This window comes from Hyperolius riggenbachi, chromosome 2 (genome assembly GCF_040937935.1).
Source record: "Hyperolius riggenbachi isolate aHypRig1 chromosome 2, aHypRig1.pri, whole genome shotgun sequence".
Lineage (NCBI taxonomy): Eukaryota > Metazoa > Chordata > Amphibia > Anura > Hyperoliidae > Hyperolius > Hyperolius riggenbachi.
In genome coordinates this window covers 194,719,559-194,735,870 of record NC_090647.1, presented here as the reverse complement: position 1 = coordinate 194,735,870, position 16,312 = coordinate 194,719,559, and the positions used below count along the sequence as shown (strand labels likewise).

The 16,312-nt window shown below is 47.3% G+C and overlaps 1 protein-coding gene across 3 annotated transcripts in view; it reads left to right on the top strand.

Annotated features, from left to right (window-relative positions):
- UGGT2 (UDP-glucose glycoprotein glucosyltransferase 2) overlaps window positions 1-16,312 on the top strand; it is a 379,277-nt gene that overhangs the window by 302,053 nt on the left and 60,912 nt on the right. For 2 of the 3 annotated variants that reach the window (XM_068267930.1, XM_068267931.1), the window contains exon 31: window positions 12,974-13,059. The exons of the other annotated variant lie outside the window; for it this stretch is intronic. In XM_068267930.1, the coding sequence (XP_068124031.1) occupies window positions 12,974-13,059 (86 nt within the window). The remainder of the gene's footprint in view (window positions 1-12,973; window positions 13,060-16,312) is intronic. 3 annotated transcript variants of the gene reach the window in all.

Sequence of the window (16,312 nt, the reverse complement as noted above, 5' to 3'; positions counted from 1 at the left end):
GAGAGGAAGTCCTTTACCCACGCACAGAGTGTAGTGCCGGCTCCGAGATGTGCCAGGTTGTCTATCAATATATTTGGGCAGATTGTATTGAATGCCGAGCTGAAGTCCAAGAACAGGATCCTAACGTAGGAGTTTGGTCTTTCCAGGTGTTCTGTGATGTACGCCAGACTGATGTTGATGGCATCATCCACGGATCTGTTGGCCCTGTATGCGAACTGATGTGGATCGAGGAGGGGGCTGGCGAGGCGCTTCAGGTGGGCAAGGACCAGACGTTCGAGGACCTTCATGACTATGGGAGTGAGGGCCACAGGTCTGAAGTTGTTGAGCTCTGTGTTGCCTGGCTTTTTTGGGACCGGTATAATTGTGGCCCTTTTGAGACAGGAGGGGACACTGCCTTCCGCCAGGGACCTATTAAAAAGGGAGGTGAGCGTGGGGGCCAGCTGGTCCGCGCAGGTTCTCAGGCAAGTTGGTGACACGCCGTCTGGGCCGGCTGCTTTCCTGGCATTGAGTCTGCGGAGAAGGCGAAGTACATCTGCTACCTGGACCTCTATTTGCACTAGGTCAACCTTGCCCTGCGGGGAGGGCTTTGCCAAGGGTGCCGGGTTAGCCAGTTGCTCGGGATGGTGCTCAAATCGACAGTAAAACTTGTTTAGCTCCTCGGCCAGTGAGGTGCTGGGGGTCGCATGCTGGGGGGGTGGTTTGAAGTTCGTAGCTGCTCTGAGGCCTTTCCACACCTCGCGTGGGTTGTTTGACTGGAGGGAGTGGCCCAGCTTGTCAGAGTAGGCCCTCTTCGCGACCCGCAATTCACGATTCAGAGCGTTCCTTGCCTCCCTGAACTCGTCTGGGGATCCGTGCTTGTGCGCCTCCTCCTTGACTTTCCGGAGGTGGCGCAGCTTGCTGTTGAACCACGGCTTGCTATTTGGGAAGATCCTTAAGGTCTTTGAAGGAACGCACATCTCCTCGCAAAAACTGATGTAGGAGGTGATGTTCTCTGCCCATTCCTCCAGGGAGGGTGCCTCTAGGGCCGCCCAGTCAGTGCAATCGAAACAGGCCTGTAGCTCCATCTTAGCCTCGGCTGTCCACCTTTTTACGATCTTTACGGCGGGCTTTGTGGTTTCCAGGTGCCTTCTGTAGGTGGGGATCAGGTGGATTAGGTTGTGGTCTGAGTTCCCGAGTGCAGCACCTTGGGTGGCCTTGTACGCATTCTTAATGGTCGTGTAACAATGATCCAGGGTGTTGCTGTTCCTGGTGGGGCAGGATATGTGTTGCTTGAAGCGGGGCATCTCCTGACGCAGGTTTGCGCTATTAAAGTCTCCCAGGATGATGAAAAGGGCCTCTGGGAAGACAGTTTCCCACTTGAGGATGCTGTCGCTGAGTGCACTCAGGGCATTCTTTGTATTTGCGTCCGGAGGGATATAGACTCCAAAGAGTACGATTGAGGTGAACTCCCTGGGGGAATACTGAGGCCTGCAGTTTATGGCTATAAACTCCACGTCAGGGGAGCATAATATACTGAGAGTGGTGGTATTGGAGCACCAGGTGGAGTTAACGTAGAAGCATATGCCTCCGCCTTTTCTCTTCCCAGACAGTGCTTGGTCGCGGTCTGCACGGAGGAGGTCATAGCCTGGCACCCCTATGGAGTTGTCAGGAATACCGTCATTCAGCCAGGTCTCGGTGAAGCAGAGAACCGGGGTGCAGCTGCCTAACGAGGGCTTACTGCCAAGTAATAGGAGCAGTTCGTCGACCTTGTTGGGGAGTGAGCAGACGTTCCCTAGCAGGATGGCAGGGATGGGAGAGCGTAGGCCCTTCCTCTTGAGTCTCACCTGGGCTCCCGCCCTTCTCCCTCTATGGCGGCATCTACTTTGGGAGTATTTGGTCTCCCTGACCAGATGGGTGATGTGGACGCTGACTGCCTTCCACAGGGGGGAGTCTGTCGAGGGAGGGATCCTTGGCGAGGGGGTCCCATCTTAGGAGCACCTCTCTGGACAGTGTGGTTCTGTGTGGCATGTCTCTGGGAGGTGGGCTATGTGATATGGCATGGAGAGCATGCCCTCGCAAGCAGTGGTACAGCCCGATACAGCAATATATAGCACATATAGCTCAGAGATGCACAGTTCAATCCACACAGCACAGGGATGCACCCCAGAACCCAGCAAAATATGAAAGCACATGTAGCACAGTTCAACGTCAACACAGCACATGGATGACACAGCACAGCACAGGGATGCACCCCAGAACCCAGTTCCGCCCCAGTAGGACAGTTCAATCCCAGTCAACACAATTCAACCCCAGTCGACACAGTTCAACCCCAGTATCAGCAACAGATCACCCCTACGGCCCCTTACCCCAGATCAGCAGGGAGATATACAAGGCAGTAGTGTATTCTCACCCTGTGGTCGCAGCGTCCTTCTTTCATGGGCCAGCGGCAATGGTGGGGACTGGGTCCTCGATGCTGTGGTGTGGAGGCCTGGAATCGTGCGGCCGTGCCAGCGGGGCTATGGGCCCTGCGGTGAGGAGCAAGGAGCAGTGGTGGGAAGGCCCCGCCCGAGGAGCAGAAGGACCGAGAGGAGAGAGTGGTGGAGGCCAGGAGGATCCAGTAGACACGTGCAGCATTGGGGGCCTGTGGCCTAGGCCCTAAAGGAACCACGTGACGTTCGCCCAGCAGCGGAGTGGTGGAGAGCCCCGGCGGAGTTGTTGAATTGTCCAGCGGCAGAGAGGAGAGGGACCATCTGGTGGCAGGGAGATGTAGGGCTGTGCTGCTCTAGTGTGGAGGCAGCCGGCCCCACGTGCCGGTGGAGTAGGAATACAAGTCCGCGATGCCCGGAGACCCTGGGGTGTTGGGTCCGATTTGCCTAACAGTCCTTGATGGCTAGGCCATGGGGGGCTGGATCATAGCCCGGAGCAGGAAAGAAGACCGGTGGACACTGATGGGCTGCTGGAGGGACCTGGAGCGGGAGCCGGTGGAGGCGCCGTAGCTGATGGAGGAGCCGGAGCGGACACTGGGAGGCTGAATCCTCGCCCGGAGCAGGGGAGAAGCCGGTGGAGGCTCCGACGCTGATGGGATGCTGGAGGGGCCTGGAGCGGGAGCCGGTGGAGGCGCCGTAGCTGATGGAGGAGACGGAGCAAATCTATCATTTAAAGAGACACTGAAGCGAAAAAAAATGATGATATTATGATTTGTATGTGTAGCACAGCTAAGAAGTAAAACATTAAGATCAGATACATCAGTGTAATTGTTTCCAGTACAGGAAGAGTTGAGAAACTCCAGTTGTTATCTCTATGCAAAGAAGCCATTAAGCTCTCCGACTAAGTTAAGGCCCATACACACATCGGATTTCCGTGAACGACGGGTCGTTTGAACGTCCCGTCGTTCGCCCGCTAAATCGGGCGTGTGTACAGACTGTCGTTCACTTGATTAGGGTGGGTTTGAGCGATCCGCCGGGCGGATCGCACAAACTCACCCTTATCAAGTGAACGACAGTCTGTACACACGCCCGATTTAGTGGGCGAATGACGGAACGACGGGACGTTCAAACGACCCGTCCGCGGAAATCCGACGTGTGTATGGGCCTTTAGTTGTGGAGAGGGCTGTTATCTGACTTTTATTATCTGAACTGTTCCTGGACTATTTATTTTCCTCTGCTAGAGGAGAGGTCATTACTTCACAGACTGCTCTGTAAGAATCATTTTGAATGCTGAGTGTTGTGTAATGTGCACATATTGGAGAATGATGCAATGTTAGAAAAAACACTATATACCTGAAAATAAAAATATGAGAATATTTTCTTTGCTGCTAATCTTCTAGTAATTATTCATAGTACACAACCAATTCACTATATCATATATTTTTTTTTTCGCTTCAGTGTCTCTCTAATGCCATCTAGCTCTTTGTGTTGTGTGGCAGTACTTATTATGTTGACACCATTTCTATTATGGGAATTAAGCTCAATAGATAGAGACAAGCATAGCATAAAAGGGTAAAAATACCCTGCAAGTCAGTCTTTAGGGATAAAACAAAGTAAAACAGCTTTATTTGTCATCCAAAAAATGTCCAAAACCAAGAAAACACACCACCACAAAGCACTCTGCTACTGTACAAACCCTCACCTTAAAGTGGACCCAAATTAAAAATACAAGATTTCAGAAATAAAATCTATTTTCTAAACTATAATAATAAATAGCAGCCTTTTTTTCAGCTGCATGATGACAAATATAAAATATTTTACATTTATTGGAGGAACCCCTCCCTTCCTTTCAAATTGCCGGGACAGAATCCAGCAAACTGGTGAAGTAGGTGGAGTCTGGCAATGGAGGAATTGCTAATGGCTGACCCCAGTATAATCCTAGTTATGAAAAGAGAAGGGTGAAAAGCATGCACTGAAATGCTCATAGGCTGAAGTAGTGTTTATTTATCTTTGTATGTGTCAGAGTGGTGCAACTAAATATTTTTAATAAAAAAAAAGTTTGGTTTGGGTCCGCTTTAACCACTTTGGTACCAGCAGCCTCTGCCCCCTTAAGGACCAGATGCTTCTGGTACAGTAAAACGGCGTTTCCCAACGAATTGCCGCAGAAATCCGCCACTCCCACCGGTCACGCCGCTCTGTCCCCGCCGCAGGCTCCACTCTCTGCCGTCTCTATGACGGCAGAGCGCTGTGCGTCGGTCAGAAGCCGCTTTCATTGGCTCCTGACCCTGTCAATCAATGTAAGCCAATGGGATTGGCTTACAGTGACGACAGGGCCAGGAGCCAATGAAAACTGCTTCTGCCCGGCTCACAGTGCTCTGCTGTCATAGAGTCGGCAGAGCGAGCAAATTGCAGCGGGGATAGAGCTGCGTGATCGGCGGTAAACGGCGGGTACGCGTGGTCAATGCGTCGTGGAGTTTACGTTCAGTCAGGGGCGCTGGACGTAGATTCGTACTGCGTCGGTCCGGATTCGGTTAAAGGGAACCTTAACTGCGAGGGATATAGATGTTTCCTTTTAAACAATACCAGTTGCTTGTCAGTCCTGCTGATCTCTTTGGCTGCAGTGGTGACTGAATCACACACCTGAAACAAGCACTTAGCTAATCTAGTCTGACTTCAGTCAGAGCACCTGATCTGATCTGCATGCTTGTTGAGGGGCTGTGGCTAAACGTATTAGAGACACAGGATCAGCAGGAGAGCCAGGCAACTGGTATTATATTAAAAGGAAAAATCCACATCCTTCTCAGTTTAGGTTCCCTTTAATAAATCTGTGCAACACTGGAGTTACCAACCTGCACCAGAAATCATCTGCGACCCTTTCCTTCAAACACAGACTAATTTCTAGCTCAATTTTCATGTACACCTTATACTATGCAGTGTCTTGCACCTGTGGCCAAGCCCCACCAATACGGCATCTCCAGCCATTTCATTCACAGCTTCTACTTCAGATACTGGTGAATAGGGCTGCTCAAATCCGATCCGGGAGACATCCGGATAGTTGCTATCCGGATATCTCACAGTAAACCTGTGCGGGGTGGGCAGCGGGAGTCAATCTTACCTGTCTGACGTCTTCTTCGTCCGTCCCTCGGCGCCTCCCACGATGCGGTCCAAGCGGCGGTCACGTGATTACAAACACTTGCTCCTTCCAGGTTGAAGGAGGAAGTGTTTGTTATCGCGTAACGCGCGTCGAATGCATCGTGGGAGGCACCGAGGGACGGACGAAGAAGACGTCAGACAGGTAAGATTGCCCACCCCGCATAGGTTTACTGGGAGATATCCGGATAGCAACTGTCCGGATGTCTCCCGGATCGGATTTGAGCAGCCCTACTGGTGAACACACTGGTGATGCAGGCAATCAGCCACAGAGGAAAATAGCCCAGTCGAACAAAAGAGGTTGATTCACTAATCCGATGTAATGGTCCAAAGGAAAAAAAAAACAGTTGTACACATGCAGTATGCTAGGGCTGTACGGAATTCACTAACTGCATCACAGCTGCTTACAATGGCACAGTACTCGCTTGCTAAATAGCTGCTGCAACCAATGCATAAATTGTGATGTAAACATGTGTTGGTATATACTTACACACATAAGCATACATGCCATCAAAGTACCCCCACCTCTTGTTTTCCCCCTATTTCTTTAGATTTTAAGCTCACAAGGGCAGAGCTCTCATCCTTTTGTGCCTTGGCACTTGCTATACTGTTTGTTCATGATTTTACATTTGTCACTGTAATTATTATACCTACCAATTCTTTATCATATAGCAGTGTCTATATTTTGTGTACATCAGTCTGTATTTTGTACCTCATGTTTGTTTCTTACTCTGTACAGCACCACAGAATAGGCTAAAGCTTTATTAATGAATAATAATAATATTAAAAGTATATGCAGCCAGCACAAGGAGTAAAAGAAATTCCTTAGAGAACCTGTACTGAGTAAAAATATTTAAAATAAACACATGAGGTAACTTCAAATGAACATTGCATAGTTACCTTGCCATCAGTTCCTTTCAGAAGCTCACCATTTTCTTCTGACAATAATCCCTTCCAGTTCTGACAATATTTTGTCAGATCTGAAATATATCAGTTGCTGTCAGTAAAATATCAGTTGCTTTCAGTTATAGCTGAGAGGAAAACGGCTGTACCAGGTCATGTCCATGTTTCCCTATGGCTCAAGTGGGCGATGTTACAGTTTAACTGTGTGCTGACCAAAAAGCTGTTATGGGTAATGGCTATTTTCAAAATGGAGGACGGAAAATTCCCTTGATCACACTGAACAAACAGGACGCAGGAGAGGAGAAAGACACCGAGGAGTAGACTACATGGAAGGTAAGTATGACTTGTGTATGCTTATTTTGACTTTTAATTTTCAGTTCAGGTTTTCTTTAACTGTTTAACCACATAACGACCGCCCCCAGCCGATGGGCGGCGGCAAAGTCTGGGCCCAAACGACCGCAATACGCCCATCGGCGGGGGCGGCTGCGGGAGTGGCTATGCGGCGATCGCGTCATTCGTGACGCGATCAGCCGCCGGGGACTGGCTCCGCCCCCCGTTCGCCGTAACCCGCCGGCCGTTCGGAAGCGCCGGCGGGTTACTGGCATCCGGATCGCCGCTGCAACAGTGTATAATAGGCTTTGTAATGTATACAAAGCCTATTATACTGGCTGCCTCCTGCCCTGGTGGTCCCAGTGTCCGAGGGACCACCAGGGCAGGCTGCAGCCACCCTAGTCTGCACCAAACACACTGATTTCCCCCCCCCCTGCCCCCTGATCGCCCACAGCACCCCTCAGACCCCCCCCTGCCCACCCCCCAGACCACTGTTTGCACCCAGTCACCCTCCTAATCACCCATCAATCACTCCCTGTCACTATCTGTCAACGCTATTTTTTTTTTAAGTCCCTAATCTGCCCCCTACTCCCTCCTGATCACCCCCCCACCCCTCAGATTCTCCCCAGACCCCCCCCAGACCCCCCCCCCCCCGTGTACTGTATGCATCTATCCCCCCTGATCACCTGTCAATCACCTGTCAATCACCTGTCAATCACCTGTCAATCACCCGTCAATCACCCCCTGTCACTGCCACCCATCAATCAGCCCCTGATCTGCCCCTTGCGGGCAATCTGATCACCCCCCCACACCAATAGATCGCCCGCAGATCCGACATCAGATCACCTCCCAAATCCATTGTTTACATCTATTCTCTCCTCTAAACACCCACTAATTACCCATCAATCACCCCCTATCACCACCTGTCACTGTTACCCATCAGATTAGACCCTAATCTGCCCCTTGCGGGCACCCAATCACCTGCCCACACGCTCAGATTGCCCTCAGACCCCCCCCTTATCAATTCGCCCGTGCAATATTTACATCTGTTCTCCCCTGTAATAACCCACTGATTACCTGTCAATCACCCATCAATCACCCCCTGTCACTGCCACCCATCAATCACCCCCTGTCACTGCCACCCATCAATCAGCCCCTAACCTGCCCCTTGCGGGCAATCTGATCACCCACCCACACCAATAGATCGCCCGCAGATCCGACATCAGATCACCTCCCAAATCCATTGTTTACATCTATTCTCTCCTCTAAACACCCACTAATTACCCATCAATCACCCCCTATCACCACCTGTCACTGTTACCCATCAGATTAGACCCTAATCTGCCCCTTGCGGGCACCCAATCACCTGCCCACACGCTCAGATTGCCCTCAGACCCCCCCCTTATCAATTCGCCCGTGCAATATTTACATCTGTTCTCCCCTGTAATAACCCACTGATTACCTGTCAATCACCCATCAATCACCCCCTGTCACTGCCACCCATCAATCACCCCCTGTCACTGCCACCCATCAATCAGCCCCTAACCTGCCCCTTGCGGGCAATCTGATCACCCACCCACACCAATAGATCGCCCGCAGATCCGACATCAGATCACCTCCCAAATCCATTGTTTACATCTACTCTCTCCTCTAAACACCCACTAATTACCCATCAATCACCCCCTATCACCACCTGTCACTGTTACCCATCAGATTAGACCCTAATCTGCCCCTTGCGGGCACCCAATCACCCGCCCACACCTCAGAACGCCCTCAGACCCCAGCCCTGATCACCTCGCCAGTGCATTGCTTGCATCTATTTCCCCCCTCTAATCACACCTTGAGACACCCATCAATCACCTCCTGTCACCCCCTAGCACACCTACCCATCAGATCAGGCCCTAATTTGCCCCGTGTGGGCTCCTGATCACTCGGCCAAACCCTCAGATCCCCCTCAGACCCCCTTCCGATCACCTCCCCAGTGCATTGATTGCATCTATTTTCCCCTCTAACCGCCCCCTGAGACACCCATCAATCACCTCCTGTCACCCCCCTAGCACTCCTATCCATCAGATCAGGCCCAATACATCCTGTCATCTAAGAGGCCACCCTGCTTATGACCGATTCCACAAAATTTGCCCCCTCATAGACCACCTGTCATCAAAATTTGCAGATGCTTATACCCCTGAACAGTCATTTTGAGAAATTTGGTTTCCAGACTACTCACAGTTTTGGGCCCGTAAAATGCCAGGGCAGTATAGAACCCCACAAGTGACCCCATTTTAGAAAGAAGACACCCCAAGGTATTCTGTTAGGTGTATGATGAGTTCATAGAATATTTTATTTTTTGTCAAAAGTTAGCGGAAATTGGATTGTTATTGTTTTTTTCACAAAGTGTCATTTTTCACTAACTTGTGAGAAAAAATAAAATCTTCTATGAACTCACCATACCCCTAACGGAATACCTTGGGGTGTCTTCTTTCTAAAATGGGGTCACTTGTGGGGTTCCTATACTGCCCTGGCATTTTAGGGGCCCTAAACCGTGAGGAGTAGTCTAGAAAACAAATGCCTCAAAATGACCTGTGAATAGGACGTTGGGCCCCTTAGCGCACCTAGGCTGCAAAAAAGTGTCACACATGTGGTATCGCCATACTCAGGAGAAGTAGTATAATGTGTTTTGTGGTGTATTTTTACACATACCCATGCTGGGTGGGAGAAATCTCTCTGTAAATGGACAATTGTGTGTAAAAAAAATCAAAAATGTGTCATTTACAGAGATATTTCTCCCACCCAGCATGGTTATATGTAAAAATACACCACAAAACACATTATACTACTTCTTCTGAGTACGGCGATACCACATGTGTGACACTTTTTTGCAGCCTAACTGTGCTAAGGGGCCCAAAGTCCAATGAGTACCTTTAGGATTTCACAGGTCATTTTGAGACATTTGGGTTCAAGACTACTCCTCACGGTTTAGGGCCCCTAAAATGCCAGGGCAGTATAGGAACCCCACAAGTGACCCCATTTTAGAAAGAAGACACCCCAAGGTATTCTTTTAGGTGTATGATGAGTTCATAGAAGATTTTATTTTTTGTCACAAGTTAGCGGAAATTGATATGTATTGTTTTTTTTTTCACAAAGTGTCATTTTCCGCTAACTTGTGACAAAAAAAAAATCTTCTATGAACTCACCATACTCCTAACAGAATACCTTGGGGTGTCTTCTTTCTAAAATGGGGTCACTTGTGGGGTTCCTATACTGCCCTGGCATTTTAGGGGCCCTAAACCGTGAGGAGTAGTCTAGAATCCAAATGCCTCAAAATGACCTGTGAATAGGACGTTAGGCCCCTTAGCGCACCTAGGTTGCAAAAAAGTGTCACACATGTGGTATCGCCGTACTCAGAAGAAGTAGTATAATGTGTTTTGGGGTGTATTTTTATACATACCCATGCTGGGTGGGAGAAATCTCTCTGTAAATGGACAATTGTGTGTAAAAAAAATCAAATAATTGTCATTTACAGAGATATTTCTCCCACCCAGCATGGGTATGTGTAAAAATACACCCCAAAACACATTATACTACTTCTCCTGAGTACGGCGGTACCACATGTGTGGCACTTTTTTGCACCCTAAGTGCGCTAAGGGGCCCAAAGTCCAATGAGTACCTTTAGGATTTCACAGGTCATTTTGCCACATTTGGTTTCAAGACTACTCCTCACGGTTTAGGGCCCCTAAAATGCCAGGGCAGTATAGGAACCCCACAAATGACTCCATTTTAGAAAGAAGACACCCCAAGGTATTCCGTTAGGAGAATGGCGAGTTCATAGAAGATTTTATTTTTTGTCACAAGTTAGCGGAAAATGACACTTTGTGAAAAAAAACAATTACAATCAATTTCCGCTAACTTGTGACAAAAAAAAAAAATCTTCTATGAACTCACCATACATCTAACGGAATACCTTGGGGTGTCTTCTTTCTAAAATGGGGTAATTTGTGGGGTTCCTATACTGTCCTGGCATTTTAGGGGCCCTAAACCGTGAGGAGTAGTCTTGAAACGAAATTTCTCAAAATGACCTGTGAAATCCTAAAGGTACTCATTGGACTTTGGGCCCCTTAGCGCAGTTAGGGTGCAAAAAAGTGCCACACATGTGGTATCGCCGTACTCAGGAGAAGTAGTATAATGTGTTTTGGGGTGTATTTTTCCACATACCCATGCTGAGTGGGAGAAATATCTCTATAAATAGACAATTGTGTGTAAAAAAAATAAAAAAATTGTCATTTACGGAGATATTTCTCCCACCCAGCATGTGTATGTGTAAAAATACACCCCAAAACACATTATACTACTTTTCCTGAGTACGGCAATACCACATGTGTGGCACTTTTTTGCGGCCTAACTGCGCTAAGGGGCCCAAAGTCCAATGAGCATCTTTAGGCTTTACAGGGGTGCTTACAATTAGGCACCCCCCAAATGCCAGGACAGTAAACACACCCCACAAATGACCCCATTCTGGAAAGTAGACACTTCAAGGTATTCAGAGAGGAGCATAGTGAGTCCGTGGCAGATTTCATTTTTTTTTGTCGCAAGTTAGAAGAAATGGAAACTTTTTTTTTTTTTTTTTTTTTGTCACAAACTGTCATTTTCCGCTAACTTGTGACAAAAAATAAAATCTTCTATGAACTCACCATGCCTCTCACTGAATACTTTGGGATGTCTTCTTTCCAAAATGGGGTCATTTGGGGGGTATTTGTACTATCCTGGAATTTTAGCCCCTCATGAAACATGACAGGTGCGCAGAAAAGTCAGAGATGCTTGAAAATGGGAAAATTCACTTTTGGCACCATAGTTTGTAAACGCTATAACTTTTACCCAATCCAATAAATATACACTGAATGTTTTTTTTTTTATCAAAGACATGTAGCAGAATAACTTTCGCGCTCAAATGTATAGGAAATTTTACTTTATTTGAAAAATGTCAGCACAGAAAGTTAAAAAAGTCATTTTTTTGACAAAATTCATGTCTTTTTTGATGAATATAATAAAAAGTAAAACTCGCAGCAGCAATCAAATAGCATCAAAAGAAAGCTGTATTAGTGACAAGAAAAGGAGGTAAAATTCATTTAGGTGGTAGGTTTTATGACCGAGCAATAAACCGTGAAAGCTGCAGTGGTCTGAATGGAGAAAAAGGCTCTGGTCCTTAAGGGGCGAAAAGACTGTGGTCCCGAAGTGGTTAAGACAGCCAAATAAAATTAGTCTCCACAGTTGTGGACATTAGTAATATATAACTCAATATGAAGCACAAGCGTTCAAGCCATGAAATACACACACATACTTAGCTATTTTTTTTTTATACGTTTTTTATACAGTATAAAACCTTTGTTTGACCTCATTGGATAGTTTTTATACATTTTTTTTTCTTTAACAAAGTCCATGTTAAAAGAGCAGTTTCTCCTTCACCTGCATAGCAACAGAATGTGCCACTAGCTGTCTGTACAGCCTCGGCCCTGAACTGTAGTCTGAGATATCGAGTTCTGATAACTACAAGGTGAAAGTCGTTGCATGTGTGTGCAAGGCTCAACTTTCACAGTTAATGAACCCTTTTGTGTTTTTTTAACTCCATGGCTTTTGTCTGCAACAGGTGTAGCAAGCTTTTCGTGTAGTTAGTTGACTAGTAATTGAGAGGGGGGGGGGGGGGGTAGGGGGGTTGTTGGCATTGAAAGGCACCACTTCTTTCTCTTCCTCGATCAGTAGTAATTTGAATGTTAGAACATGTTTTTGATCATCCCTAATTAAGACTGCTTTTTTGGCATGTGTAATGAGAGACAAAAGTACATTTGTTCACAAGAAGTTATCCACAATGCTTAGCCATTTTCAGCATTTTTTGCAGTTGTATGTGTTTCTATCCTACTATTTTTTTTTTTTTTTTACACATCTGTGCTTTTCACAGCCTGAGAGTTCTGACAACTAAAATAACTTCGAAATGTTTAGAAAGTTTTAATGTCATTGGATGACCTTAGAATATTGGAGAAAAATAAGAAGCTGTAAAAGAAAAAATATTTTTAAAGGTCATAGTGAGTTCTAGAATATCTCTTCGTAGCTCACCTACTCTAATTGTAGCATGCCTTTATCAAGTTACTTCTCCATATGGTGGGCAGAAACTGATGTTTTCATTCTGCATCCAGGTGCAAAAGAAACCTGACCAAGTACATGCGGATCTCCTGAGCAGCGATTCAGAAGAGAAAACTGGTCTGTGGAGCTCACTTATGAGGTATTATTATTTTTATTATTATTTAATATTTATATAGCGCTGACATCTTCCGCAGCGCTGTACAAAGTATATAGTCTTGTTACTAACTGTCCCTCAGAGGAGCTCACAATTTAGTTCCTACCATAGTCATAGGTCTATGTATGTATTGTGTAGTATATGTATCGTGGTCTAGGGCCAATTTAGGGAGACGCCAATTAACTTATCTGTATGTTTTTGGGGTGTGGGAGGAAACCGGAACACCCGGAGGAAACCTACACAGACACGGGGAGAACATACAAACTCCTTGCAGATGTTGACCTGGCTGGGATTCGAACCGGGGACCCAGCGTTGCAAGGCGAGAGCACTAACCACTATGCCACCGTGCTTCCCACTATGCCGTTTCATTGCATTGCTTATCAAGTCATTCCCAGTTACCGTATTTTTCGGACTATAAGACGCACTTTTTCTTCCCCAAAAGTGGGGGGGAAAAGTGGGTGCGTCTTATAGTCCGAATGTGCATCCATGTGTCCCCCCAGAAGGAAGTGCAGGGGCAGACTAGAGTGCACTCACTTACTCAATCCCGGCTCTGAGTGCTGCATCTGCCTATTTCACCTTCCCTGCAGGCAAGTGATGATCACAGGCTTTGTCCCCGCTGATGGTATCAGCCGACATGCTGCATAGGTGGCTCTGGCACGAGCCTGGTCTTTTTCTGTGTCCGCCTCATCCATACGATCTTCACCACTGCTGGTGGCTGACATCGGAGCGGTGCATCTGTGCACCGGCTCTCTATTGGTTTCATTCCGATGTATGTCCGCATATTATCCACGGGCGATGAGTAGGAGAGGAGAGGAGGCGGAGGATGGCTGTGATTGGCGGTCAGGGACAGCGCCCCCCCCGCCTGATTGGATAATGGTCTAGGAGATAGAAGAGGGTGGACGCCATGTTCCCGTTCGTGGATCTGCGGCGAGGGGGGCCCGCGGATGATATGCGGACATACATCGGAATGAAACCAATAGAGAGCCGGTGCACAGATGCACCGCTCCGATGTCAGCCACCAGCAGTGGTGAAGATCGTATGGATGAGGCGGACACAGAAAAAGACCAGGCTCGTGCCAGAGCCACCTATGCAGCATGTCGGCTGATACCATCAGCGGGGACAAAGCCTGTGATCATCACTTGCCTGCAGGGAAGGTGAAATAGGCAGATGCAGCACTCAGAGCCGGGATTGAGTAAGTGAGTGCACTCTAGTCTGCCCCTGCATTTCCTTCTGGGGGGACACATGGATGCACATTGTCAGGGAACAGAGGACACAGGATGGACAGAGGACAGGGGTATGGACACAAGGGGTGTAGACAGGTGACACAAGGGGATGGACAGGTGACACGGGGACAGATAGAGGACACAGTATGAACAAATGTCATAGGGGGTATGGTCAGCAAACACAGGTGGCGCAGACAAGTGACACAGGGGGACAGAGGACATGGTAAGGGCAGAGGTCACAGGGGCAATGGACAGAGGACACAGGTGGACATAATAATTGGGGGGAAAGTGTCTACAAGACACCCCTGCTCTGTAGATGCACCAGGTTTAGCATATATTTTTTTTCCTGGATTTTGCCCTCCAAACCTAGGTGCGTCTTATAGTCCGGTGCGTCTTATAGTCCGAAAAATACGGTACTTCATACAGGACAGTTTCAAAACCCACAGCCACACTAATGAAACTGAATCAATGCAACATCCAAACTAAGCCATGCATGCTAACTGTTACGGTCGGTTCACACATGTTGGTTTCCCGTGCATCATATTGAATTGTGAATTTGTGTTCGTTGTACAATTTCAATGGCGTTGCATTTAACCTTTGTTTTTCTCATTTTTTGTACTTTTTTCAATTCTTCTGCCTTTTTAAATTGCACTGCAATAATGTTTTTTCCATGTATTATTTGCATGTAATGTAAGTCAATGGAACCGTAGAAAAAAAAACGCATTTGCTACGCAAAAATCAAGGTCTTGTGGAATTTATGGTAGTCAGACCGCTGCGCATATTCCTCTCCTGCACATGCCAAAGATTCTCAATGGGGTTGAGGTGTGGACTCATTGAGGTGATCTCATTATTTTAGAAATATAATCAGCCATGCAGTAATTATCCAATGGGAGGCTCATACCTATGTTTTGTTAAATCCAGATTTGTAATTTTTTTTTTAGACAGGCAGTGTATAATCAAAGGGGACACACACTGTTTCCCTTGTCAGTTCCACAGCCAATATGGTGGTCACCCTAGTTTAACCACTTCCACTGGAATACCTCATAATATTACACTGTAAAGTGGATACTGAAGACTGTTCCCTTTATTCTCTTTCCTTCGCTCCCCCCACCAATCCCGCTACTTTACAAGTGATACCACCTACTTAAAGGGAACCTTAACTGAGAGGGATGTGGATGTTTCATTTTAAACAATACCAGTTGCTTGTCAGTCCTGCTGATATATTTGCTTGTAGTAGTGGCTGAATCACACACCTGAAACAAGTATGCAGCTAATCCAGTCTGACTTCAGTCAGAGCACCTGATCTGCATGCTTGTTGAGGGGCTGTGGCTAAGGGCCCGTTTCCACTATTGCATTGTGGAATCGCCAGCAAATCACCGTAGGCTAAATCGCATGCGGGTGCGATTTCGCATTCGTTTTTTGCCGCGAATTTGCATGCAAATTCGCATAGGTCAGGGTATATGCGATTTTAACCATGTCACTGCCTGTGTGAATTTACATTGGTACCTATGCGAATTCGCATGCGAATCCGTGGCAAAAAACGCATGGGGAAAACGCATGCGATTTCCCTATTAAATACATTGCGTGCGATTCGCTTGCATTCCACACGCAAGAGAATTCTGAGGGCTCTGCCGTGCAGAAAAATCCTGCACAGAAAAACGCACAGCAAAACTGACAAGTGGAAACAGGCCCATCCACTTGTATTGGCTGTGCGAATCCGCATGCGGATTCGCAATAGTGGAAACGGGCCCTTAAAGTATTAGAGACACAGGATCAGCAGGAGAGTAAGGCAACTGGTATTATTTTAAAAGGAAAAATCCATATCCTTCTCAGGTTCCCTTTAATGCAGCTAGTATGCAGAAAAATGTCCTGGAGAGGGGTTGCTAAAGCTCCAGTACTCAGGAGTCCTTCTATTAAGTGGGTGTCCCCAGGTTCCCTGCTGTATCTTCTGGGTTCCCTCTTCTGCCAAATCCTTAAGCCTCACCGTATTTACTACTTTGCCACACCTCTTTGCA